The 27,286-nt window shown below is 50.1% G+C and overlaps 3 protein-coding genes across 19 annotated transcripts in view; 2 read left to right on the top strand and 1 right to left on the bottom strand.

Moving 5' to 3' along the window:
* Nucleotides 1–5,884, top strand: part of NBEAL2 (neurobeachin like 2) — a 29,502-nt gene extending 23,618 nt beyond the window's left edge. For 8 of the 10 annotated variants that reach the window (XM_025458303.3, XM_025458308.3, XM_025458307.3 and 5 more), the window contains 19 exons: nt 58–218; nt 314–630; nt 742–837; nt 1,150–1,274; nt 1,360–1,500; nt 1,650–1,780; nt 1,871–1,980; nt 2,089–2,206; nt 2,311–2,408; nt 2,486–2,602; nt 3,199–3,288; nt 3,373–3,482; nt 3,668–3,840; nt 3,935–4,029; nt 4,269–4,385; nt 4,486–4,644; nt 4,721–4,869; nt 5,176–5,311; nt 5,416–5,884. In XM_025458303.3, coding sequence (XP_025314088.1) covers nt 58–218; nt 314–630; nt 742–837; nt 1,150–1,274; nt 1,360–1,500; nt 1,650–1,780; nt 1,871–1,980; nt 2,089–2,206; nt 2,311–2,408; nt 2,486–2,602; nt 3,199–3,288; nt 3,373–3,482; nt 3,668–3,840; nt 3,935–4,029; nt 4,269–4,385; nt 4,486–4,644; nt 4,721–4,869; nt 5,176–5,311; nt 5,416–5,517 — 2,545 coding nt within the window. In that variant the 3' untranslated portion in view covers nt 5,518–5,884. Of the gene's footprint in view, nt 1–57; nt 219–313; nt 631–741; nt 838–1,149; nt 1,275–1,359; nt 1,501–1,649; nt 1,781–1,870; nt 2,011–2,088; nt 2,207–2,310; nt 2,409–2,485; nt 2,603–3,198; nt 3,289–3,372; nt 3,498–3,667; nt 3,841–3,934; nt 4,030–4,268; nt 4,386–4,485; nt 4,645–4,720; nt 4,870–5,175; nt 5,312–5,415 lie in introns of those variants that run through there. The other 2 variants (XM_025458309.3, XR_004807494.2) reach the window with 2 other exon arrangements.
* A 226-nt stretch (nt 5,885–6,110) lies between these two features.
* On the top strand, nt 6,111–9,386 carry LOC112666849 (death domain-containing membrane protein NRADD-like). Of its 5 annotated transcripts, XM_025458313.3 has the most exons (6): nt 6,175–6,262; nt 7,229–7,291; nt 7,436–7,591; nt 8,232–8,415; nt 8,517–8,659; nt 8,757–9,386. In XM_025458313.3, the coding sequence occupies exons 3-6, from the start codon at nt 7,486–7,488 to the stop codon at nt 9,074–9,076; spliced, it is 753 nt and encodes a 250-aa protein (XP_025314098.1). In that variant the 5' UTR covers nt 6,175–6,262; nt 7,229–7,291; nt 7,436–7,485; the 3' UTR covers nt 9,077–9,386. The 5 variants fall into 5 exon arrangements, with proteins under 5 accessions (XP_025314097.1, XP_025314098.1, XP_025314100.1 ...); XM_025458312.3 differs by lacking the exon at nt 7,229–7,291 and having other exon boundaries at nt 6,111–6,262; XM_025458315.3 differs by lacking the exons at nt 6,175–6,262; nt 7,229–7,291 and adding an exon at nt 6,278–6,559.
* Nucleotides 9,387–12,082: 2,696 nt separating this feature from the next.
* SETD2 (SET domain containing 2, histone lysine methyltransferase) overlaps nt 12,083–27,286 on the bottom strand; it is a 125,261-nt gene continuing 110,057 nt past the window's right edge. The window contains exons 19-22 of one of the 4 annotated variants that reach the window (XM_025458319.3): nt 15,110–15,190; nt 13,248–13,349; nt 12,732–12,919; nt 12,083–12,299 (exon numbers count right to left, since the gene is read on the bottom strand). In XM_025458319.3, coding sequence (XP_025314104.1) covers nt 12,758–12,919; nt 13,248–13,349; nt 15,110–15,190 — 345 coding nt within the window. In that variant the 3' untranslated portion in view covers nt 12,083–12,299; nt 12,732–12,757. Of the gene's footprint in view, nt 12,920–13,247; nt 13,350–15,109; nt 15,191–18,967; nt 19,021–27,286 lie in introns of those variants that run through there. The other 3 variants (XM_025458317.3, XR_003140981.3, XR_003140982.3) reach the window with 3 other exon arrangements.

Here is a 27,286-nt window from a genome sequence, read left to right as displayed (position 1 = left end):
GGGCTTATCCGGAAGGGGGTCCTAGAGCCTTGAGCCTGAAGTCGGTGTGGCCCCCAGGATGCAGGCAGTGGAACTGGATGAGCAACATGAGAAGCTGGTGCTTTCAGCCGAGTGTCAGCTGGTCACGGTGGTGGCTGTGATCCCAGGGCTGCTGGAGATCACCACACAGCACGTGTACTTCTATGATGGCAGCGCCGAGCGTGTGGAAACGGAGGAGGGTGCGTCCTACTAGAGCTGGTTAGGACAGCAGGGGATGGCTGGGGCCTGGTGGGGCCAGGGTGAGTGACTGCTGCACCCATGTCCATCCGCACAGGCATCGGCCACGACTTCCGGCGCCCGCTCACGCAGCTGCGAGAGGTCCACCTGCGCCGCTTCAACCTGCGCCGCTCAGCACTCGAGCTCTTCTTCATTGATCAAGCCAACTACTTCCTCAACTTCCCGTGCAAGGTGGGCGGGGCCATAGCCTCGTCTCCTTGCCAGGCCCCCAGGCCCCAACCCTACCCCATCCCACCCCACACCCAGGTACGGAACCAGATGTATTCGTTGCTCCTGCGCCTACGACCCCCGGCCCAAGGCTACCTAAGCAGCCGCTCCCCCCAGGAGATGCTGCGTGCCTCCGGCCTCACCCAGGTGAGAGACCTCGAGTGTGAGGAGGCAGGGGGGCAAGGCCAGGGTCCTGTGGTTGGGAGGAGTGCTGGACAGTCCAGCTGACTCACCTCTTGCCTGCCCCTGCCCCCCCAGAAATGGGTACAGCGTGAGATTTCCAACTTCGAGTACTTGATGCAACTCAACACCATTGCGGGGCGGACCTACAATGACCTGTCTCAGTACCCTGTGGTGAGGAGCCACTCCTTATCTCCACCCCTGCCCCTCTGGTCTGCCAACCCTGCTTCACTCCAGTGTAGGCGCTGATGGTGGGCCAAGCCCTGAGCCTGCCTCTCCCCGCACCCAACATACCCCCCTGGCCTCTGTTCTCCCTGAAGGGAATCTTGTTCTGGCCTGCCTCCCTGGGTCCCTCCAAGTGGTGCACCCTGCCCCCTCCCCCCCTTGCCTTCGGCTCTGCCCATCTTCCTGAGGGTGAGGGCAGGGCAGGCTGGGCAGGTAGGCCATCAGGACCCTCATGCAGCTCCTTCATGGGTGGGTGGCCAGTTCCCCTGGGTCCTGCAGGACTACGTGTCCCCAACTTTGGACCTCAGCAACCCGGCCGTCTTCCGCGACCTGTCCAAGCCCATCGGTGTGGTGAATCCCAAGCACGCCCAACTCGTGAGGGAGAAGTGAGCATGTGGGCAAGGTCGGGCTTGAGGGTCGGGATGGGTGAGGGCAGGGCTCCTGCTGACTCCCCTCTAACTGTGGCTCCAGGTACGAGAGCTTCGAGGACCCAGCGGGCACCATTGACAAGTTCCACTATGGCACCCACTATTCCAACGCCGCAGGCGTGATGCACTACCTCATCCGCGTGGAACCCTTCACCTCCCTGCATGTCCAGCTGCAGAGTGGCCGGTGCGGCCCAGGGCGGGGCTGGCAGATGGCAAGGGTGGGGGTGGGCTGCTGCAGATGATGGGAGTAGGTTCCCTTCTTTCCCCCAGCTACAGCTCTCCTTCCTTGACTTCATTCTCCCCACCTCACTTTGGCCTGTGCCCTTCCTGCAGCTTTGACTGCTCCGACCGACAGTTCCACTCAGTGGCAGCAGCCTGGCAGGCCCGCCTGGAGAGCCCTGCTGATGTGAAGGAGCTCATCCCAGAGTTCTTCTACTTCCCCGACTTCCTGGAAAACCAGAACGGTGAGAGCTGGGGACAGAGCGCACAGGGGGGTGGCCAGGGAGCACGTGAAGATGGCACAGGGAGACAGCTGACCCAGTCCTCTGTGCCAGGCTTCGACTTGGGCTGCCTCCAGCTGACCAACGAGAAGGTGGGCGACGTGGTGCTGCCTCCGTGGGCCAGCTCTCCTGAGGACTTCATCCAGCAGCACCGCCAGGCTCTGGTGAGGAGATGAGCACAGACAGGCAGACAGGTGCCCCAGGCTTGAGGGGCAGGGGTGGGGTGGGGGGGTCAGCTGTCTCTGGACTGACTGGCCCCTCCCCACCCCCAGGAGTCAGAGTATGTGTCTGCCCACCTGCATGAGTGGATTGACCTCATCTTTGGCTACAAGCAGCGGGGCCCAGCTGCGGAAGAAGCCCTCAACGTCTTCTATTACTGCACCTATGAGGGTGGGCGGTGGCCTGGACTCACTCGGGGGCCGGGGTGCAGCGGGAGTGGGGGCTGGGAGCAGAGGGTGCAGAGGGAGTCCTGACTGCCCTGTTTGCCTGCCCAGGGGCCGTGGACCTGGACCACGTGGTGGATGAGCGGGAACGGAAGGCTCTGGAGGGCATCATCAGTAATTTCGGGCAGACTCCCTGTCAGCTGCTAAAGGTAAGGCCACCTTGGGGCTTGGGGGATCACGGTCAGGGATGCCCATACCATGGTGCTGACCGGCCACTTGTCCACAGGAGCCACATCCAGCTCGGCTGTCAGCCGAGGAAGCAGCCCAACGCCTTGCACGTCTGGACACTAACTCGCCTAGCATCTTCCAACACCTGGACCAGCTCAAGGCCTTCTTTGCAGAGGTGAGGGGAGGCAGGGCTTCATTTCCTACTCTGAGATGGGTTCAGCTCCAGAGTCCTTACCTCTTAGGGCATATGGAAAACCTAAATCAAGGTCACTGATATTAGATGTCTTTGAAAAAGAGGTAAAGGGAAAGGAACATGGGAGCAGGAGTAGGGTTCCTCCTTTGAAGAGGCCAGGACGCGTTGTCGACTCCCCTGACCGCCTCTGAAAGCCTTAGGGAGACCAGAAGGCAGGCAGTCTGGCCTTGGGTGATGTTCCTCATGTTTCTGTTCACATGAGAAGGCCCCTGGGCCTGACATTTTTAGCTTCTCTTCCCCTCCTGCCAGCAAATGGGGGACATGAAGTAAGAGGATGGGAAGACCAAGTTGAGCCCAAGAGTGAGACTCTGAGACCTGCCTTGTCCATCCCAGCTTCTCACTTCCTCACTTTCTGAGATGCCCTCCTGTTTGGCAGAGGGACCTCTGCCCTCTGACACCTAGTCTGCCAGCACTGGGGGCTGAGAGGAGAAGAAAGAATGGTGCCCCGGTTGTGGGTAGGGGTGTGGGGTTCCTGGCCGACCACTCGGGCACAGCCGGCCCCGTACTCTCCTCTGCAGGTCATCAGTGAAGGCGTGCCCCTGGTGCTGGCCGTGGTCCCCCACCGGCAGTCCCACTCTTTCACCATCCAGGGCTCCTCAGATCTGTTGGTAAGTGCTCGGGGCAGCGCCCACCCCAGCTCCACCCCTCTCTGACTCTGCCTCACACCCACTTCTGTCCCCTCTTGCCCACAGGTGACTGTGAGTGCCAGTGGGCTGCTGGGCATCCACAACTGGTTGCCCTATGACCGTAACATAAACAACTACTTCAGCTTCAACAAAGACCCCACCATAGGCAACCCCAAGTAGGAGAGAGGGAGGTGGGCAGGGGTGGGCTCTAAATACCTTGTATCCTGAGCTGTTCCCCCACCCACACACACACCTAGTCAAGGTGGGGGCTGGCTGAAGGGTCTGGCCAAGGTCTCTGAGGGCCTGGGTCTTCTGTGTTGGCCTGGCCTCACCCCACCTGTCATCCCCCTCATCGGGACAGGATGCAACGACTGCTGAGTGGCCCGTGGGTGCCGGAAAGTGGCGTGAGTGGGCAAGCCCTGGCAGTGGCCCCCGACGCAAAGCTGCTGTTCAGTGGTGGCCACTGGGATGGCAGCCTGCGAGTGACTGCACTGCCCCGGGGCAAGCTGTTGAAGCAACTCAACCGTCACCTTGGTATGCATGGCCTTGGAGCTGGGGTGGTGCAGGCAGGGGTAGCTGGCCAGGGAGGGTGTGACTCCTCTGTTCCGTTTGTACCCTCCCGGTGCAGACGTGGTGACCTGCCTTGCACTGGACACCTGTGGCATCTACCTCATCTCAGGCTCCCGGGACACCACGTGCATGGTGTGGCGGCTCCTGCAGGAGGTGTGTGCTGGATGGGCAGCCCCGTGGGGCCCCCACAGTCCAGACCTGCAGCCCATCTGCCCCTCAGCTGACTGTCAGTCCTGCCCTTCTCTTGCCACCGTGAGCAAGCCCGGGTCTCCATGACCCTCCAGTTCTCTGGCTTTGGATAAGACCATCACTTTCTTGAGCCTTAGCCTCCTCACTCAGGGGCCAGGGTAGTGAGATGTCCCCAGTCCTAAGCCAACCCTGGCTCCCCACAGGGTGGCCTCTCTGTGGGACTGGCGTCAAAGCCCGTGCAGGTCCTCTATGGGCATGAGGCTGCAGTAAGCTGTGTGGCCATCAACACTGAACTCGACATGGCTGTATCGGGATCTGAGGTGTGTGTGCGTGTCTGTGCCCAGGGGAGGCCCAGTTTGCTAGACAATGTCCCTGGAGATTGAAGACCCCTGCCCAGTACCCTAAGCTGCCTTCTTACAGGATGGAACTGTGATCATCCACACTGTACGCCGTGGCCAGTTTGTGGCAGCACTACGGCCCCCGGGGGCCACATTACCCGGACCCGTGTTCCATCTGGCGCTGGGGTCTGAGGGCCACATTGTGGTACAGAGCTCGGCGCGGGAGCGTGTGGGGGCTCAGGTATGGAAGAACGGTGCTCAGCCGAGAAAGGGGTAGTTGGGATTCTGTCCCTGCTGACCCCTCTTGCTTCTTCCAGGTCACCTACTCCTTGCACCTGTACTCCGTGAATGGGAAGTTACGGGCTTCACTGCCCCTGGTAGAGCAGCCCACAGCCCTGGCGGTGACAGAGGACTTTGTTCTGCTGGGCACAGCCCAGTGTGCCCTGCACATCCTCCACCTGAACAAGTGAGTGACGCTATTTATGAGTTCATTGGACCTTCAAGGTGATGGGCATTGGCAGAGGATAACAAAAGGTACTCCGCACTTCGACCCCTCTACCAACCCCCCTCCCGTGCGGGACCCACTCATGATCCCTAAACATGTCCATGGCACATTCTTCAGGGCCTGTCTCCTGTCCCCCAGTGGGTTGATCTTGCCCCGGGCCCCCCTTAGCCACACACCTGTGGGAGATCCGAGTGTTGAGCGTTGAGCGGACAGAGGATGAAGACAAAGCTGCCCTGCAGCTGAGAGCTCGGGTCTCCCTCCCTGCAGACTGCTCCCGGCGGCGCCCCCCCTTCCCATGAAGGTGCCCATCCGCAGCGTGGCAGTGACCAAGGAGCGCAGCCACGTGCTCGTGGGCCTGGAGGACGGCAAGCTGATTGTCGTGGGCGCGGGGCAGCCCTCCGAGGTGAGGTCGAGGGCGGGGCGCGCGGGCGGGCGGGCGGGCGGGCGGGCGGGCCGGTCCTGGCCCCGCTCTCCGCAGTCCTACTGCTCCCGCCTCCGCTCCCCCAGGCGCGCAGCAGCCAGTTCGCGCGGAAGCTGTGGCGGTCCTCCAGGCGCATCTCGCAGGTGTCCTCGGGGGAGACGGAGTACAACCCGGGAGAGGCGCGCTGACAGCTGCCCCGCCCACCGCGCAGGCCCCGCCCCGGCAGCCGGCGGGAGTCGGGGGAGCCGGGGGGAGGCGCCCGCGCGGCGGCCGCGCGGCCCGGCTCCGGGGGTGGGCGGGACCCCACCCCCGCCCAGCTCAGGGATTGGCGGGCGGCTCGCTCCCGGAAGTCCCGCCCCTCGCCGGCAGAGGGGCCGCCCGGAGCCCGGCACCGGCCGGAGCGGCCGCACAGCACTTTTTGCACAGTGCGGGGCGGGAGCCCAGGCTCCCAAACCTCGCGTCCCGGCGGAGCCCGGGGGCCGGGCTGTGGCCTTAATCTCTAAAGGCGGCCCCCCGCTCCCGCGCTCTCGGCAATAAACCTGGCCTAGTTTTGTAGCTGCTTCGCCTCCGAGTATGCGTGCGCGCGGCGCCTCCGCCTGCCCAGGCCGCCGTCCTGGGCTCGGTACCCCGGCCCGGGAGCCCCCCGGGACCACGCGCGCTGTCCGCAGCCCCGCCGCGCCCGGCTGCGCCTCTGCACGTGTGCGCGCTCCTGCGCGGGGCGGGGCGGGGCGGGGCCCCGGGCGACCGCGCCCCCCGCGCCCCCGCGCGCCCCGCGCCCCCGCGCTCCGGCCTAGGCGGCTCCTCCGTGGGCGCTCGGGCCGCCTCCCCGCCCGGTCCTGCGCCGCGCCGCGCCTTCCCGGCCGGCCCATCGCAGCCTGGGGGCGTAGGGGCCCGAGTCCCGCCGGCCGAGCGGATCCTGGGAGCCCCAGCAGGGTAGGAGGGGGCTGGGAACGCGCCCGGGGCTCCCCGGACCGAGAGAGCCCAGGGCTGCTTCTCTGAACCCCGCGTCGAGGCCCGCGAGCGTGCGCGCTGCCCCGCGTGGGCGTGTTCTACGGCCTGGAGACGTGTGTGTGTGTGTGTGTGTGTGTGTGTGTGTAGGGGGGTAGGGGCACCCGCCCCGCAGCTCCGGCCGGTGGCTGGGTCGGGCGGACGTCTGCAGGCCTGGCTGCGGCTAGGCGCGCTGCTCACAGGCCCACCTGCCAGCCAGGCCCGGGAAGGGCCCCGTGTGTGGTCAGTGACACAGACGCACTAGCCTCACTCCTGGAAGGGCCACCACCGCCTCTGACCCCGACCCACTTGCTGACTGGGCAGGGAAGTGAGTTTGGAGACCAGACCGGATGTGGTGGTGGAAGTTGGGAGCTGGAGGGCCTGCCCCCACGTTTCTTCTCCGTGCCTTTTCCTGGCAGGAGCCATTCTAGTCCAGATGTGGTTTCTCTTAACCCGGCTTTAGGGAGCCAGTCCCCGCAGGATCAGGCCTGTAGGTCCAGACGGGTCCTGGGACTGAGTAGTCCTGTCCTTGAGGTTTCTGGCTCCCAGGCTGAGTTCCCAGATGAGAAAAGAACCAGGGGGCCTCTGGGGCCCTATGCTCTCTGCTCTGGCTGAACCCACCAGGAACCTTCCTGAGCAGTTTCTGAGCAGGAGGTGAGGGCTGGACACAGGCCCTGGAAGCAGGAGTGGGGTCACAGTCACTTGGGGGAGCTGTGCCTTTGGAGCTTAGGGTGTTGGGTTCCTCAGCTTATGCTGACAAGTCTGGGGGAGGCCCCCACTGGCAAGTCTCCAGCCTGGCTCTGACGGCGGTGGGGATGGGAGTTTCTGGTCCTCCCATGCCAGCCCTGGACTCAGACCAGGGATTTGCTGAGGTTTCCAACCTGCTCTCCTCCTGCACCCTGGCTCCTCCAGCTTTGGCCTGTGGGGGCTGGCTCTGTCCACCCCACCCCATCTGACACAGGAGGAAACTGTCAGGTTGGTGAATGGGGAGGTGGGGGGGGGGGGTGATAACCAGCCCTGGAGTGAATCAGGATGGAGTGAGCCAGGAGCAGAGGGTGGGGGGAGACACAGACTCCCAACACCTGGCCTGAAGGATTTCCCCCATCTTGCTACACACAGCCACTTTTGGACTCAGAGAAGTCTCCCAGCCCCCTTGCCTGAGTGTTGCCATGACACTCCAACCCCTTCTCCAGGAGATGCAGTCCCTGGGATCACTGCTAGCCAGCAGAGCCATGCTTCACAACTCCAGCCACAGAGAAGGCACGGTACACGTGGGTAAGTACCTTCTGATCCACATTTTGGGCACTGGGTGGGTGGGGAGATGACACAGGTCCAGTCACAAACTCTGGAGTCCTTGGACCCTATGCCCTGCCTGCACGGGATTGTGATTTCCTGGCCTCCCAGCAGAAGTGAACAGCAGCGTTTACTTGCCTCCTAGCTCAACTTTATTTTGCAAAAATTTAAAAGGCCTCATGTGCAGAGGCCCCCATGGGGGACCAGTGTGTATCAGTTTGCTCTCCTAGTCCAGATTGCTGAGAGAGACAGGATGCATGGTTTAATGCTCCAATAGAGAAGGTACAGCAGGAGCCAGAAATGGGAGAGATCAAGGAGGCCTTCCCAGAATAGGGGATACCTGCCAGTTGGAGAAGTTAGAACAGCAAGTGCAGATGTCTGAAAACCCAGGAGGAGGGTCCCCCCGGGAAGGGCTAGGTGTCCAAGACTGGTGAGCAGAGAGGAGGCTGCGGGAGATGAGCCTGGGATAACGAGCTAATCTGGATGCCGTGGTGTGAGTGTTTGATTCCACGAAGTAGGGACTGTTGTTTCAAACATTTTTGGCAGCAAAACCTAAGTGAGGCTACTCAGGGACCTGGCCTTGATTCCTTGCTCTTGATCTTCTTTGTCCTTTCTTCTATAGATAAGACACAGAGGATGCAGGACAGGGATGGGGAAGGGGTGTGGGTTGGGGGAGCTCTGGCTCCCAATACCTCCTCTCCATTCCCCCCTGAGCCTCCAGGGGCCTCAGGCAACATTATCCCCGTCTACTGTGCCCTCTTGGCCACCGTGGTCCTCGGCCTGCTCGCCTACGTGGCCTTCAAGTGGTAGGTACTCTGGGCACTGCCCCATAGCACACCCCTCCCCATCTGCACTGTGTCTCAGTGAAGGCTGGAACAGGTTGGCGGGTTCCCTCTGCTCCCCACAGCTGGCGCTCACATAAACAAAGACAGCAGCTGGCCAAAGCTCGGACTGCAGAGCTGGGGGACCTCGACAGGGACCAGAGGCATGGTGACAGCATTGTCTTCCTGGACAATCCTAGCGGTCGGGAGCCCTGTGCCCCCAGCCAGGGTGAGCCTCTTTACCCATCTACAGACTTTTAGACCCAGCTCAGCCATACCACCCGGCCCACCTGACCCTCTCGCGTCCCCCACGTCTCCCACCCCAGGGTCACATCCTGAACTTGGCTGCCGGCTTTACCTTCACCTCCCTCGGCCGCAGCAAGAGGAAGTGGAGCGGCTCCTGGAAGCATCGGGCGAAGCTGACAAGGGCTGGCAGGGCCTAGCAGGCCGCCTGGGCTACCCGGCTGATGCTGTGGAGGTCATAGCCCGGGGCCAGCTGCCAGCCCACACCCTGCTTAGGGACTGGGCTGTCAAAGAAGGCAGTGGTGCCACCCTGAGGGTGCTAGAGGACACCCTGGCTGCCATGGGCCGTGAAGATGTGCTCCGGGTCCTGGGTCCCCCGGCTGAGGGCTGCTCTGTGGTGTGAGTGATGCCACCACGGCCGGGCCTCTCAGGGAACCTGCTCTGGTGCTCCCCCCACAGCCACGTGTGCTTTCCCTTTCATGAGCTTCCTGGCACTGGTGGCCTCAGCCTGCTCTGTTTGGAGGGAACACAGAAGGTCCAGCCACCGCTCACCTCCCCTTGCCCTACCTTCCTCCAGGACAGCGACCAGGACATGGGGAGGGACTTAGCAGTGAGACGTGGTCCTGCCCTCCCCCTCCCCACTACACCTCCCTTATCTAGCGTCAACTGGTTTTTCTACTTTTGTATCTCATTAAAGGCAACTTTGGACTACTGTGCTGCCTCTGACTCCTTGGGCCTGTGGGACAGTTGGGTGGCCATGAGGCAGAGGCCCAGAAAAAGGAGGGTCTCTGGGATACAGGAGCTGGAAGCAGTATACTCCTGTAGAAGACGGTGCAGGCTGGAGCTCACACCCTGCATCTGTGGGTCACTGGCTGTGCGTGTTAGGGAGCTATTTTACCTTTCTGCACTCACAGCTTCCTTAGCTGGAGAATGATAAATAGAAGGGCACATTCAGTAGGTCCCCCACCTGTTACAGTTTCAGATTGGCACTGAGGGGCCCTGGGATTGAGACCATTTTTGTGACTTCTGCTGTGACCAGTATCAAGGGGAGGCTGGAGGCAGACACCCTGGGGAGCTAGCTTCCAAGGGCCTCGGGTCTCTAGATTAAAAAAAGGAAGAAAGACTGTCCTTACAAGACTCACGTTCCAGACTCAGGAAGGAGTTCCAAACATGCTTCCACAGCTGCTTATGTGATTTCCACACAAGCCAAGGGCAAATGGGTCATCCCACCCACCTGAGGGGCAGCTGAGGGCAGAGCAGCTGTAGCCAAACTACCCGTACCCCACGCATCGGCCCGCCCTGAAGGGAGAAGCAGGCAGGCTGGTTACCTCCTTTGGAAGGGGTTGCTACAGTGGACAGGCCCCTGTCCAAGAAGGAACAGTGGCCACCATCCAGGCATCCACGACAGGCAGAGCACTTCAGCAACATAGCCACCCAAACTCAGGAGTTGTGGGATCCAGTGCTGGCCCAGGGAGGCTTCAGGTAGACCCCGTCCTCTGCCAACAGATGTGACTGAGATTAGCTGCTCAGTGAATGCCAGATGTCAGACTGCTGCTCTCCAGAAACTGTTTGCCAGGACTGCTTAACCCTGGAAATCTTGTCCTGCAGGAAGGGCAGGTTTACAGCTCCCTCAATCTGGAGATGACTTTTGGGCAATAACCAAGGAGAAAGAGCAGGAGAGGCACAGCATTCAGTCAGCCAAAATCAGACCAGTACACTTGGTAGACCTCATAGCTGCCTGGGCAGCAAGTCAGCCGCAGGGCAATCGAGGACTGGGCTGGCACAGAATGTAGAAGCCTGTGCCGAGTGGCACCCAACAGCTTCTGGATTGGCTGGCACCCCTATGACAATGGAGGGACTGGAGTCTGAAGATGTCAAGGGGTGTGTGGAATGGGAAAAGATTTTGAAAAAACTCCATAGGGAGCTGAGATAACACAATCCCTCTTCAAAGGTGTCCTGTCTGAAACTCTACAGCTCCCCGGTCACCACCTTTAATGGACCACCACCTAAATTTCCTTGGAAAATCTGAAACCTGGAGCCTGGGGTCAAACCACGAGTTTGACTTGGTGGCAAGCAGAAGCAGAGCATGGGACCACATCCCTGCACCGCAAACCCACCCAAAGAGAGACATTCCCTTTCAATGTATACAGGAACAGAGATACTCTCTGTAACAACTCTCAAAAGTTAAGAGGGTTGAGTTAGTCCATTCATTTGGTATAATGTATTTTAAAGTTTTGAAGGTTGCAGCAGCATGGGAAAACACTATGGCTACATTGTTAAATGGCATGTCCAATGAGTAGGACTTTAAAATAGGTGTTTTTCTCTTTTAACAATGAGGATATGAGTTCCTGAGCCTCTCTGAGCCTGAATTTCCTCATCCAACCCTGCCAACTCTGTCCCCAGGGTTGTAAGTTTCAAATGAGCACTACTGGAGCTCTAGGTGCCCAGCGCAGCACCCAGCAGGCAAGCACTCTGCCATCCACCACCTGCCTAAGACTCGGTGGGCCACAGCTTCTTCCCTGAGGGTGCTGCTGCAGGCAGCAAATTAGCCCTGGTGAGAAAGAAAGGGGACCAATCTCTTGCTAGGATGGCTCCAGACTGGCCTAAAGCCTCACAGCCCAGACAACTGGTCCATCAAAGGGTGGTGGGGAGGAGGGTCACGCCACAGCCCTGCCTCTTCCAGGATATGTCCATTCTCTCTCTTTTTTTTAAAATTTTTATTTTATTCATGAGAGAGAGAGAGAGAGAGAGAGAGAGGCAAAGACACAGGCAGAGGGAGAAGCAGGCTCCATGTAGGGAGCCCGACGTGGGACTCAATCCCGGGTCTCCAGGATCAGGCCCTGGGCTGAAGGCAGCGCTAAACCCCTAAGCCACCCGGGCTGCTCAAGATGTCCATTCTCATGAGAGCCTGTGCACTGTACCCCTTTACAGGCGTCCTCCCTCTAGTGTCCAAGCCCAGTGTCAGGGTGCGTAGTGGGAGGGGTCTTTTAACCTGCAAGTTAAAAGAGCAATCCAGGGAGCTTGGGGAACTCAAGTTCTGGAGGGAAGAGGGTCAGCGCCTCTCCCAACAGCCAGGAGATGTAAAAGGGAAGACACGTACCTTTCTCCTGCCTGATCTATGAACCAAAGTACAGAGAAGCCCAGGGCCGACCAGGCCCTCAGGCTACTTTTTTTGCTCTGGAATACATGTAGTACAAGTTGACTCCACCCTGAACACAGGCATAAGATCCTAAGGCCACAAGTGTCAGTCGTAGTGGGACCTTCGGGAACAAGGCCTGTGATGAACTCCGAGTTCCAGGATTAACTCTGGACTTCCTACATCTGTGGCCGCCATTTCTCCTTTCTCTTGCCGGTGACACCACTATATACAAACATGCTTGACTAGCTTTTAGGGAACACACATGCCAAGTTCTTTAATTGATTTTATTTTTTACATAAAAAGTTCAGTAAAAATTGGATAAAGTAAAGTGATTTTAAGCAGTAAATCAATCTTATCAACATAGCACAAGGCTGGCCAAAACCACAAGGCAGCCTGCTTTGGAATATTTACATGATAACAAATTAAACCTTGCAGGAGAACTTAAAACCGTCCTTACAAAGTCTTCCTGTGATCTAGCACGTAGAGGCTAAAAGCAAAACGAAAAACAAACAAAACCAGGAAAAAACAAATTATTTTCAATATATTCACATATACATTAAAATATAATACAGATCGTCAGGGTGAAGGGTTATGGGTGGGGATGCGCATGGGTCTGTGCGCTGACAGCACCGCCAAGGAGGAGACCCAGGTTTGGGAGTGGGGCTAGGCCTGGCCAGGATCTTAGCGGGGTCCTTCCCTAAGCCCTTGCCTCTGACGGGCCTCCAACCACACCCCAACAGCTCCTGACCAGGGATCGCCTGTTGCAGATGGAGCTCGATTTCGTGGCTTTCAGTTGAAATCTGCAGGTCTGAAATCCCCAGGGCGATGTGTCACCAGTAGCACAGCCCTGACAGAGGGGGAGGGAAGGGGGCAGCGGGCCCACGGGGTTTCTTCTCCCGAGTCGGTCCTACCTGCTCACCTGTCCTCCCACCCTGGCCCCACAAGTCACTCTAATTCAGTGTCCTCTTTGGGTTTGTACACAGCCCCAAACTTCTGCATGTACTTCTTAATATACTCCTTGGTTTTGTGTTTCACATTCTCATTGCACTCCAGGTCCTCAGGGTTCTTACAGTACTTCAGCTCCTTATTCATAACGCCGTGCGTCAGCTGTCCAGGACACAGGAAGAGAGACCAGAGTGGAAAGGATTTCAGGGGTTAAGGCCAGCCTGGTGCCTCAGGGCCCTTCTCACCAAGACTGGGGTCTAATAGAGAGAGGCTGGGGCAGGCTGGTGCTGGGGTCACCAGAAAGGGGAGGCTCAGCTCTGCAAGTCTGTTAGAGGACCACCAACCCTACCCTCAAGTAGGGTGCCCTGCGTTCCCTAACCTTCCCTCCCCCTCTTCCTGGGTCCCCAGCCAAGCCTGTGGCAAGGAAAACCCACTTTCTAGGACGAAAGGTACATGGTTTGCCCAGAACATCTTCAGAACAGAGGGATACCTTGCGAGCCAGGTGTTTGAAGTCTTCTGTTGTGGTGATTCTTCCCACCTTGCAGTCAGGTTTCCGGTAAGGGTTCAGGCACTGGACGATGAACTGGGACATCTGTAGGTGGGAGAAAGAGCACATACTACTCAGAAGTCCGGAGAGGGCAAAGGATTGCACTGAGGAAATAATGAGATAGCCAATCCTTCCCTTTTTGCCACTCAGGTTGGCTGGTTTGGATAAAAGAATGCTACTAGGCTAGTGGGATAGGAGAGATAAGGATCTTAGGTCAGCCCCGAGAGGGGGGGGAAAGCTGCCTTGGGTAGACAAGCAAGCCTGACTTAGAGCAGAAGAGGAGACCCACCAGCAAGACTTCACTGCTGAATCTCATGGCAGCCCCTGTGTTCAGCTAACAAATCTCATTTTCTTGGCATGAAGAGCCTGTAGCCTTGGAGGCAGAGTAGAGAGAACATTCCAGTGCTACCAGGAGGCTCAGCAACCCCAGAAACACAGGCATTTTGTTATGGAAGATCACTTAGATTCTGTGTCACACTCCATTGGATCCATCCCACAACAACGTGAAGCACATGCAGGCATGTTCTCCTGGTGGGAGAAGCCCCAGGGTAGGACACTTTCCGATACACAACTTCCAGTGTCCTCCTGAACTGTCTCTGTAGTGCCTGTTCTACCAGTGGCTTTCAAGAGAGACTCCCCTGGCATGGAACCTCTGAAGTATCTGTGGTGCTAAGGTCCAGGGTACAAAGGAAGCAAAGAGGTCAACAATCGCCATTTTGTCAAAAGACATTGAACAGAGTCTACCCATCCCTGAAACTCCAGGCAGCTCCCGACATTCAAAGGTCAAGTATCATAGGCAGGCACTCCAACAGCTGCTGGTTGGCTGAGCTTAAATACCAGTAATTTCAGAAGGGGAGAGCAAGAAACTAAGTTTCTTGATTTAAAGCTAAAGCCCTGGAAAGGGCATTTATTCAATTTTTCTATGGTCCTCTGGCCTTCATAGAGTCTCGTTTCAATCTGCTTCCCCAAATACAGTCAGGGGATTCCTTCTACCTAGCTTCAAGTCCTTATCATGGCACCTGGTAACTGCCAGACACACAACACTGTTTGGCCTCATCTTCCAACACCCCTCACATACCTTGTGCTACGTACGGCCAATGGACTACTTACAATTGCCTAGGAGGGATGAGGATTTCTTTTGCTTCTGTACATTCTACTGCCTGAAGTTATACCCCTCCTGATCTACCTGGCCCATTCCTACCCCCAACTCAACAGCCCTGCCTGACACCTTGAACAGTGGCCTCCAGCCCTAAGATGGCATATTCCACACACAGCTGCCATTACTCATTTACAGGTCTGTTTCTTCCAACAGTTGGTGAATCAAGACCGGAGTTTAGAATCTAGATGCCCTGAGGCAGACAAGGTCAGTGTCCTGACAGCTGGAAACACACTTAAAGCATCATGAAGAGGAGCTACTTTCTCCAATCCCGTGAGGATGAGGCTGCCACTGAATGAGACATCACCAAAACAGAACACTAGACTTTGAGCTAGGGGGCCTGAGTTCAGGCCTTCTGTCTAGAACTTCTGAACCTTAAGAGCGACTCCACCTACATAAGAAGAATGACAGTTCTGTCTTGCCTACTTCAAGAGCAGTTACAGGAATGAAGTGATAATGGATATGAAAGTGCTTATTACCCACCTGTAAAGGACCATTCCAATGGGTCCTCCTCACACAACAACTATACAGTCATAGCACAGAAGCAAAGGAACACCCAAAGGCAGGGCAGCCTACCACTTAGGACAAGAAAAGAAAGGGCTTAGGCTTGAGCCTGCAGAGCTTAGGGCCCATACCCACCAAACCTTACCTCTTTTCTGAATACTTCTTTGCTTTTCTTAGCCAGTTCACTGGAGGTGTCTGCTTCTGCTGTCTTAGGCTTTTTTGAGGTCTAGAAATGCAAAAGAAAACAAACAGTGCTGGCATAAGAGGTCAGGTCAGTGATGCCCTGCTCTTCCAAAACCTTCCTTTCTTTCCCCCAGATGGGACACCTGACTCCTAATATTTAGGATCCATTAGGATTAGAGTAAGCCAATCCTAAGTGCGCATGGCTTAGATTCAGCTGGCTGCTGTTACCAGTCTCACCTCATGTTTCAATCCTGTCACCTCCTTCCTGTAAACCAAGTTCTCTGCTTAAGTTAAAGTTACATCCTTGATGTACTAAACATTTCCAGTTGTTTCAGAGTCACCTCTGCAGAGGAACATGCTGTGTGATGGACCACTGAGGTCCCTGTTCGGAGCTTTAGTACCCACACTGCCAAGTGAGGCCTGGGCTCAGTGAGCTCCACCTCTCCTGACTCTGACATTCTAGGATTCCAAGACAAAGGCAAAATGCTCTGTTCTCTAGACCTTTCACCACAAAACTGGAAGGTCAGACCACACCACGGTCCTTATCCAGGCCCCTCTACTCCCCTTGTGAACTCATCATCTTTTCTCTAAAGGCAGAACTGTCTGGACTGTACAAAACTGTCTCAATATACAGGAGAGGCTCCTTGGAGGTTGGTATCTCCAGCTCAGGAATGTAAAGACTAAAGACATGTCGCAGTATAGGGGGAAGGAGACGAGGGTCATCCAAGTCAGTGAGCAGATGAGTAGATGCTAAGACACAGAAGATATTCTGTCCCAAGCTGGTAAGATGATGACAAACCTAAAAATACTCCCTTCCAGCTGTGCTAGAGGGGAAGCTGCCAAGTTCCCCCTAGCCAGACACTGCCGAGAGGTAAGGGGCTCGCAGCCCTGGCATTCAGAGCACCTGCCCAAGGCCATTTCCCCAGACCTTTGTCCACCCCCAACCATCAAGCCCCTCAGGAGTAAACCTGCTTTTCCACAGAAAAGATTTATAAGCATTCTCTTCTGAAAGAGTTCAGATGGACGTAGAAACTGCAGTTGTTATTACAGATACTTCATATTTTTGCTAGCCGCTGAGAGCAGAGAATTTTTCTGTTCCCAACCCATCCCCCAGTGCTGATTCCTCCATTTCCATAAACAGTCTGAAGGCGCTGGTGATGAAGGAGCTGTTCAACTCCCTTTGCTCTGGACTGGCTCCAAAGAAAGGTGGCACTCCCTTGGCTTTGGGCTGCTACAAATCTGCTTTCTCTGATTTGTTATAAAAGCTTTACATATTTTCCATTTTTCTACTTCTGCTGCTGTGGGAGCAGGAGAGGGAGGGCAGAATAGAAAGAATATAGTCAACCTGTTCTCAGGAAACAAGACCAAAAAGCACACAGAAACTCAATTTTCTGATGTTTTGCTTTGGGATCTTGCGGTTATTTTTCCAGCAGTAGAGTGTGTGGCTATGCTTCACAACAAGACCTCAGGCAGCAAGGGACCAAGGACGGTCTGAATAAGCCAGGGAGACTGCAACACACCCTCAGCTGTTCTCTCAGAGAACTCAGAAATCAACAGCAACAGCTACAAAAAGCCCCGTGAGGTATGACAACCATCTCAAGGCTCCTGATCCTGCAGAAGAGGCCAGGCTCTCAGTGAGGGCACTGTGTAAAGAGGAATGTTCTGCTTCCCTCTGAATGGGGTATGTGTTCAGAAAGCTAAATAAATCTAGTGCATATTTAATTGCTTTCTAATTTAATCTCTGACTTGGTGAGGTTGGGAGGGCTTTAAAAACACAGTTACAGAGCACAGTCCACTGAGGTCTGTCTAGGAGCTTTCACAGTCCTTTTGAGTGCTGAGCAATTGGGATTGAGAAAGGAAATGTTAAAATGAAGGGTGCCTAGACTTACATCATGGAAATCATAAACCAAAATGAAGCACTCTAGAGAGCACTAAAATTCATGTACCTCTCTTGCTCTGTGGTCCACAAATGGCATAACAAATGATTTCATAAACTGGTTAACGCTTACTCAGGTCCAATGCCAAACAATACCTGGAGCCAGAGTCAGAGCTGAGGACAGCACTTGATGGACACGGATATGAAAAACTTCCCTGATTCCAGAAAACTCCCATTTAAAATGTTAGCATCTCTACAATAGGTAAGGTTTTAAAACCAGGGTTAACCTTCTCAAATGCTGACTACCAATTAAAAATCCTTTAGCACCACAAAAGATCATTAGCCTGGACCAAGGGTCCTGAAAAATTAAGCTATTTCATGGGGTAGAGAATATCTACCTGTCCTGCAAGTGGTCTCACTGAGACCACTAGGAACCATCAGAGAGGTGGAAAGCACTCTGCTAGGTGAGAAAGCAATGTTTTCCTAGGGCCTCAGCAATCATCAGGTTGCCTTTTCCTGGGGCAGCATCAGCCAATGGAGAATCCTGGTGGGAACCTATGTGAACAGTGGCCGGATGAGAGCACACAATGAAATGTGGGGAGAGGACTTAGTATATAGCCAGAGCTTACTGCCTTTAGCAGATCATCCTGCTGTCAGCCTTCATTTGGGGCATGTCTGGATTCCAGGGAGTCTGGTTAGAATATGATCAGATATAAATATAATAGGAAGGCCTCAGTACCTTCACATTATCCAAGGTGAGGTTTCAAGTTTTTTTGGCTTAGCAAAGGAATGACTTTAAGCTTATTGGATGGCTCTGGTAACCACACACTGGGTGTGTAACAAAACACATGCAAGCTCAATCCTTTATAATATAGGCAGAAATAACCAAAGCACAAAGCCCATGTGCCCTGGGACTCAGGAGCACAGGCTGGCTGAAAGGAGTCCTGACAAAGAGAGCAGAATATACCAGCCTAATGCTTCTCCCTGAATTTAATTAAATACCCTTTGGAACAGGAGATGTAAAATATTATTCAAGGAGGAACTTTATCTTTCAGGGCAGCATGAATCCAGAAGCAGAATTTGAGCTTATCAGAAACTACACAATTCAACTTAAATTCTGCAATGCACAAGACTTATACATCACAATTAAAAGGTTAAGTGAGAAGGAGCCTTGAAAATAAAAGCTCAGTATATTCTGTTTTGGAGTTGTGACCCTTTGGTAGCAGAAAGAGCAAAAATATTTCAGTGTTTGGGTTCTAAATAAGGCACCACACTTTATTCTGTCAAGAAAAAAAAAAGGTGGGGATTGGGGAAGGAAGGACTGGACAGGAACAAAAAGATCTCATGGCGATTTCTAGAAATAGTGTTTCAAAAGCCTGACTAGATTACACACAGGCTCTATTTCCCAGGGCTGATAAACCCGGAACTGAGGTCCTAAAGATACTGCTAAGAACCAGAAGGCCTCCTCCTCTTCCCATCTGGCCTAGAGTGTAGTGCAGCCCTGGAAGTTTCTCTCTGGTCCCCCCTCTATCCATCAGGCCATGCTTAGTGGGCAACTTCACCATCTGCTCTGCAGAGATCTGGGCTCTGTTTTCTGACAATACTCTCTCAAATCTGATTTCCTGGTTCTCTCCTCCATTGCTGGGAAGTGATTTCACATGGAATTCTTTTGCAAATTACCCCAATGCCAAAGATGGCACCATCAATTGAAAAGACTCTTGGCCTCGGATCCCATCCTCCTCCAATTCCCTCAATACAACAAACACTTTACAACCACTATTTTAACACAACATAGTTACACTTAGGACATCTACTACACTTGTGTCTGAATGTTAATTAAAAGCCAAAAACCAGTAGTAAAAACTGCTGCCTTTCGATCACGTAAGCAGTCAGGAATGATTCACGTCTGGGATCCTCAAAGGGAAGGCTTGACTTTACACTCACCACATGACGGATGATGGAAGAGAGCACAAGATGACCAAGAGGAGGGAACAACACTGGAGGAAAACAGAGAAGGAGGGCTCTCACAGATGCTTAGTCTCAGCATCAAAAACTTTCAAAACCACCCATCCAGCACCACATAGCACTCTTCAAAGAATTCTCTGCCCATTACACACCTTCCCCGTGCAGGTACCATATCCCCCTAATGTTTCAAATAAAAAACCCACTAATTTAATGATGGCTCAAATCTAGATTTAACTGCCTACCAGTCATTCCTACCCTGAATCCTGTAAAGGAGCTCAAATTCCATACTGAATATATTTCCAAACCTCCTCCTGATCTTTCCTTCAACCCCTAGACTGAATAATGGGATCTTATCTCCCCAAACTACAAATGAGGATGGTGGGTCATCCCTGCCTCTTCCACACATACTTGTTTGTGAAGCCCTGATGATGATGCCTCTCAAATGTCTTTGCAGGAGTCCCTAACATCTCCACTCTTAGTTTCTCACTTTGCCTAAACTGTTATAATTCTCTCCAACCTTATCTCCCTGCTACCAATCTCATTTTTTTCACATAACCCTGTTTTGCTTAAGGTAAACACATCTGATTCCTTTACTTTAAAAGCACTCACTGGCTCCCAAGTACCTTTCATACAATAATCACATTAGTAGGACACCAAGATCTTAGACAGTTTAAATATGACCTACATTTCCATTTTTTTGTCTTGTTCACTACCCCATATGCACCAAACTCTCACTGTACCAAATTATATTATTTCCTATATACATTCTGTCTTATCCTGACTTTACACCTTTGCCAAAACTGTTTTATCTACTTAGAATGTTCTTTCCTGCCCACCTTGGCTATAGGTAAAATCATGTCTTCTGTGACATAGCACATCTTCTCAGACCATTAATCACTGGGCTCCCATAGCATTTTGTACATACTTCTAATATAGCAATTATCCCACTGGGTTCTTGATTTATAGATGGGGCTCACTCTTTCTTTCTTTCTCTCTCCCTCTCTTTCCTTTTTTAGAGAGAGAGAATCTTAAGCAGGCTCCTCACCCAGCATAGAGTCTGACTCGGGGCTCCATCTTACAACCCTAAGATCATGACCTGAGCTGAAATCAAGAGTTGGACGCTTAACCGAGTCACCTAGGAGCCCTGATGTGGCTCTTTACTTAGAATGAACTTCATGAAGACTGTATTCAGTTTTATTTCTTTTTCTATCCCTAATACCTCACACAAGGCCTATAAATCAATGGTACAATCTGTACCCCCAAGGGGATTAAAACTTACATGAAAGCCTAAAGATGAAAAACAGTTGGATAGAAGGAATAAAAACATACTCCCCAGCATCCTTCTCCTGCCTTTTGAGATGCTAATGAGATGAGTACAGTCATAAAAACCGGTTAGGAAGGCTGGACCCAAGTAAGTCCCTCGCTATCCAAGTAAGAGTAGATATTGATATTAGAGACTATGTTCTGGAAATGGATCCAAAGACTGACATCTCAAGCCTTTGACTTGTGCTTCAGGGCAAGTTTGGCTGGAAAATCAAAACTCATTTCTTCTTTCATTGGTTATATCCAGATCAAAGGGTTAATAACAGAATAGATGCCTTTTGTTTGGATTTTCTCATAGAAATATAAGAAAAGGTAAAGCTGACAATCAGAGATAAAAGGCTAAGAAGCTAAATACAGAGTGAATGTCCAGAGTTTTTTTTGCTGGAAGCACATGATACTTAGCAGCCTTTCCCCTTGAATACCTGTTTCTACAAAAACTCCTACAGAACCTTCATACACTGCTGGAGTAGAAATGTACAATGATATAGCTACTTATTTTTAGTATTTTATTTATTTATTTGAGAGAGAGTGAACAAGTGAGAGAGAGCACAAGTAGGGTGAGGAGGAGCAGAGGGAGAAGAACGAGCAGACTCCCCACTGAGCAGGGAGCCTGGCACAATCCCAGGACCCTGAGACCATGATCCAAGCCAAAGGCAGATGCTTAACTGACTAAGCCACCCAGGCACCCCTCATATAGCTACTTCAGAAAATCATTTGGCAGTTTCTTAAAAGTCAAACATAAATTAGTCCCATCATCCAGCAATTCATTCCTAAATATTCACCCAAGAGAACTGAAAATGCATGTCCAAAGACTCACAACACAAATGTCCATATACCCTTATACATAACAGCCAATGAGTGGAAACAACCCAAATGTCCATTAACTGGTGCTGGTAAATGGAGAAACAAAATATGGTGACATTTATTCAAGGGAGTATTATTCGGCCATAAAAATGAAATTTGAATATATGCTATAACAAGGATTATAGGGTATCCCTGGGTGGCTCAGCAGTTTGGTGCCTGCCTTTGGCCCAGGGCGTGATCCTGGAGACCCGGGATCGAGTCCCACACTGGGCTCCCTGCATGGAGCCTGCTTCTTCCTCTGCCTGTGTCTCTGCCTCTCTCTCTCTCTCTGTCTCTCATGAATAAATAAAATAAAATCTTAAAAAAAAACAAACAAACAAGGAGTCTATAACAAGGATATATGCTATAACAATGGTGAACTCTGAAAACATTACCTTATGAAAGAAGCCAGTCACAAAAGACCATATGTTATATAATTCCACTTATATGAAAATGTCCAGAAAAGGCAAATCTATCAAGAATGAAACAGATTTGTGGTTGGGCTGGGATAGGTATGGGGATTAAGTGTAAAAGGGTATGAAAAATCTTATTGAAGGGCATAAAAATGTTCTAAGAGCAGATTATAGTTATGGTTGCATAACTTGGTAAATTTATTAAAAAGCCATTGAATTGAGGATACCTGGGTGGCTCAGCAGTTGAGCATCTGCCTTCGGCTAAGGACATGATCCTGGGATCCAGGATCAAGTCCCGCATCGGGCTCCCTGCAAAGAGCCTGCTTCTCCCTCTGCCTCTCTCTCTGGTGTCTGTCTCTCATGAATAAATATTTTTTTAAAAGCCATTAAATTGTAAACATAAAAGAACTACAGATTTTATGGTAGGTATGTTATACTCAATAAAGTTCTTTTGTTTTTTCTTTTTTTTTTTTTTTTTAAGATTTTATTTATTTATTCATGAAAGACAACCGAGAGAGGCAGAGACATAAGCAGAGGGAGAAGCAAGCTCCCTGAGGGGAGCCTGATGCAGGACTCAATCCCAGGACCCTGGGATCACGAGCTGAGCCAAAGGCAGACGCTCAACCACTGAGACACCCAGGCACCCCTGTTTTGTTTTTTCAAAGCCCTTCCATAGACTTGTGCTTTTTGCCATGACAAGTTAACTGTTAACAAGCTATCTCTCTCACTGTAAACAACCAAAACACTAGACAAAATACATGAAACAACAGTTGCCATAGGACATTAAGCAGCACTGGATTACAATCCCAGAAACAAGGGGAAAAAAAGGTGGTATGCCCTGAGTATCCTGGCTCTTTTTGTGTGCCAAAACCCAGAGTAGGGAGGAAAACCTAAGTAGAACATAGCATGCTGGTATCAGTGAGCTAAAGAGATAAGACTGGAGTTCAAAGTGTCTGAGATGAGCTATAAACTAACAATTTCCAGAGCTCACAGAAGGCTGGGAAACATTCAAGTTTCTACAAGTTGGAGTGAAGAGACCTTGGCATTAACCCAAGGCATTCAGTGGAAATCCCAGGAAGACTAGGTAGTAGTAGTTGTTCCAAGAGAAAAGACTACTCTGGAACCAACCTAACAAAGATTAAGAAGAAATTTCTAAAGAATCAAACATCCATAGATTAACTGGCTGCCAGAACAAAACTTATCAGTCTTTAATGGAAAATAAAACTCTGAAACTCAATGGCATAACAATCACAATGTCTAATGTTCAAATGACAATTAATGGATGCACATGAAGCAGGAAAATTTTAATCTGATAACCACAAGAAAAATTAATCACTAGAAACATGACCAGAAATGAAAGTGAAGCTGCACATTATAAACATTCAAAGATATAAAGGAGGGATCCCTGGGTGGCGCAGCGGTTTGGCGCCTGCCTTTGGCCCAGGGCGCGATCCTGGAGACCCGGGATCGAATCCCACATCGGGCTCCCGGTGCATGGAGCCTGCTTCTCCCTCTGCCTATGTCTCTACCTCTCTCTCTCTCTCTCTCTGTGTGTGACTATCATAAATAAATAAAGAAAAAAATATTAAAAAAAAACAAAAAACAAAAAACAAAGATATAAAGGAATACATAAATAGCAAAGAAATCAGTAGTATTAAAAATAGCCAACTGGGGATCCCTGGGTGGCGCAGCGGTTTAGCGCCTGCCTTTGGCCTAGGGCGTGATCCTGGAGACCCAGGATCAAATCCCACGTCGGGCTCCCGGTGCATGGAGCCTGCTTCTCCCTCTGCCTATGTCTCTGCCTCTCTTTCTCTCTCTGTGTGACTATCATAAATAAATAAAAACTTAAAAACAATAAATAAAGTTAAAAAAAATAGCCAACTGAAACTTCAGAGCTGAAAAAACGTAACTGACATAAAATAATCTATTTCCATATTTAATGAAAAATACCAATCCATAGATCCAAAAAGCTCAAAAAACCACAGAAGTTGAACACAAGAGAACATCAAGGTATATCACAAACAAATTCTTCAAAACCAATTATAAGGAGAAGATTAAGATTTCTCTCCATGCAGAGAGAAAGGAAGAAAGACATATTTAGGGGAACAAAGATAAGTATAGTCTTATTAGAAACAATTTTAAGTAAGGAAAAAATGGAATAACACCCTTTAAAGTGGTGAAAGGGGGAAATAAAATATCAATTTAGAATTCTCTATCCAGTGAAAATATCCCTCAAAAATAAAGTTAGGTGGCTCAGCAGTTTAGCGCCACCTTCAGCCCGGGCCTGATACTGGAGTCCTGGGATTGAGTCCCGCATCGGGCTCCCTGCATGGAGCCTGCTTCTCACTCTGCCTATGTGTGTGTGTCTCCCTCCCTCCCTCTCTTTCTCTCTCTCATGAATAAATAAATAAAATCTTAAAAAAAAAATAAAAATAAAAAAAATAAAGTTAGGAGTCTGGCAGTTTCTTGCAAAACAAAACATACTCTGAATGGAAAATTTATGCCCGTAAAGAACTTGCACAAACTTGGAAGCAACCAAGATGTCCTTTAGTAGCTAGAGGACAAATATATAAACTGTGATCGATCCAAACAATGGAATATTATTCAGTGCTAAAAAGAAATGAGCTAGCAAGTCACGAAAAGGTATGAAGGTACCTTAAATGCAGAATGCTAAGTGAACGACGTCAATCTGAAAAGGACAAATACTACATGAATCCAACTACATGACATTCTGTAAAAAGCAAAACTACAGAGACAGTAAAAAGATCAGTGGTTGTCAGGGATAGGGATGAGGGAGGTAGAAAAGAAGGGAGGGACAAACGGGGAGCACAGAGGATATTTATGGCAGTGAAACTACTCTGTCTGATACTATAATGGTGGCTACATACCATTACACATTTGTTAAACCCACAGAGTATACAACATCAAGAATCCTAATGCAAACTATAGACTTGAGTAATAATGAGAAGTCAGTGTAGGTTCACTGGACTGCTCTGGCAGGTGGTTGACAGTGGGGGTAAGCTATGCATGTGTGGTGACAGAGGGGCATATGGAACCTCTGCACTTTCTGCTCAATTTTGACATGAACCTAAAATTGCTTTTAAAAATAGTCTAGTAAAAAAAAGAAAAGAGGAAAAAGACAAGGACCTTTTTTCAGACAAACAAAAATTGAGAGAATTCATCACCATTAGACCTAAATAACTAAAAATGTTACGGAAATTCTTCAGTCTAAAGGAAAATGAATTCAGAAAAAAGCTCAAATCTACATCAAAGAATAAAGAATACAAGAAATGGTAAATATGCGAGTAAATATAAGATTCTGCTTCCAAGTTTAAAAAAATTTCATTAACTTATAACAAACTGTTTAAAAAAAAAACTGAATTCTGGGGTATGAAAGAATAAAAAAAAAGTATGGCAGCACAATGGACAAGAGCGGACAAAATGTAAGTAGGTTCCTACTATTATCAATAAAATAGTATTTGATACAACAGAAGACTATAACAAGATAAATATTCATATTGTAGCAAACTATAGAGCAGTAGTTCTCAAACTTTTAGGTCTCGATATTCCCTTTTGCTTTCCATATACTGAGGACCCCAGAGAGCTTTTGTTCATATGGGTTCTATCTATCCAAATTTATATTAGAAATTAAACAGGGAAAAATATTAATTTATTTTAAAATTATTAACAAACTCATCATGTGAATATAATTTTTTTTGTGAAAAGATAACTTTCTTTTCCAAAACTGAAGAAATTAGTAAGAGTGGCATAGTTTTACATTTTGGAAATCTCTTTAATGTCAGGCTTAACAGAAGACAGCTGGATTCTTATTTCCTCCTTCATTCAATCATGCCATTGTATCCTTTGGAAAATTCCAGTGTACTTGTGAATGGATGAGAGTGGCAAAAGCGTATGATATTTTAGTATTACTATGAAAAAAGTTTTGACCTCATGGCTCCCTTGAAACAGTCTTAAAATCCCTAAGGTCCCCACACTACACTCGGATAACCACTCCTTAGAGCAACTACTAAAAACAAAGAGGAATGGCTAATAAGCCAATAGAAAAGCCAATGAAATACTTTAGGGAAAAATATAAATTAATCCAAAAGAAAGCAGGAAAATCCCCACAGAAGATAGATGAAAAGGAGAAAATAGTAAGGGTATAGACCTTAAGCCCAATCTTATTGACACATTTACTAAATGTCCACAGATTAAACATACCAATTAAAAGGCAGAGACTGTCAGAGTCATGGGTAATGAAAAGGTATGTTATAAAACCATCCATAAAAGTCTGAATTGCTTTGTAGTGGTGCTTACAAATTCCTCTTGTTGTAGCTCCATTACGAATTTTAGGGTTGTGACAGAAGCCTTGAGACATAAACACTATAGAAATCAAGGAAGTCCTCAGCTACTTTCCTGACAGATTCATTCAATTAATATTTCATTCAGTACCTCTATGGCATAGGTAGGCTGAATAAACCTCTTTCTTTTGTTCTTGATAAAGAACCTAAAACCAAAATCTGTACAAAACCTTAAATGTTTAACCTGTGAAAATGTCATATACAGTTACTTTTTCTCTGTGAGTAGATTTTGAAAATCTCTAAAGAACAGCTCTCCTACGTTACCAAAAGTACCCTTCACCAAGTAATGCCAACGTTCCTAAAGTCAGGCAGTTCACCCCATCACTGCCAACACAGGGTTTCCTGTGTGGAGGTAGCTATTCTGCTGCAGGTGCTCGTTAGCCTTCTCCCCAGCTTCCACCAGTCCACACCACTTGCATGGACTTTACAAGTACTCTCTTCTACCTTCTATGATAACTGACCAAAACAATGCCAAAATCTTGCTTACTATTCACACTCAAAGATCATTAAAATCTTATTTCATAAGAGCTGAGGGTGACTCAGCTCCCGACTATCTAGAAACTAATCTATCTGTGAATCATTGACTGAAAATCAAGGACCGTTAACACAGGAGTCACTGTGATAACCCCATGTAGGTAAGCTACTGGAGCATTGGGGTCTCAGATCGCATCACTATCATCCCCTTACCCTCACCCACAGCACACGGTGCTTTATATAGGACTCCCAATAATTACCGAGCTGTTCTCCTTAAAAGAATTTCCAGATTTGATGCTTGCCATGTTTACACACAGAAGCAGAATCAAAGACTGTAATCTTTGACTCCCAAGTTATACAGGCCAACATGTCTCTTTTTATGTTTACGCTGGTTTGAGTTTCATTTTTGTTATTTACAGCTGAAAGAGCATTTGCAAATACAAAGATGTGATATTAAATATGCCACAAAGTATTTTATGTGCAAGAATAAGGTAGAAAAAATTTTGACAGAAACAAATGGCCATAGAAAGTTCTGTTTTCCTCTCCTTCTGAATTACATAGCTAGAATGTTTCAAGCTGGTAACGGTGTCATTTTCATAAAATTGAACATTAGGTGTAAAACCTCCCCAAATTGATTTTTATTTTCTGCTCAAGTAGAAATGATACAACTACTTTACAGTCAAATGCACTCAAGGAACTGAAGTTGTAAAAGCCCTATTTTGGTTTGATTCTGATTCCATGTGGGAGAGAAGACACCTCTAACCTATCACTATTTATTCACAGTAAGAACTACATTTGGCAGCCTTATTATACTCTGTGCATTCTCATCATTATAATTTGAATTCCAAGATAGAGCTATGTATTATGGCAAAGAAGAAGAATGG

The sequence above is a fragment of the Canis lupus genome, chromosome 20 (genome assembly GCF_003254725.2).
Source record: "Canis lupus dingo isolate Sandy chromosome 20, ASM325472v2, whole genome shotgun sequence".
NCBI lineage: Eukaryota > Metazoa > Chordata > Mammalia > Carnivora > Canidae > Canis > Canis lupus.
The sequence above is the reverse complement of the archived record's forward strand: the minus strand, read 5'-3'. Positions and strand labels throughout refer to the sequence as shown.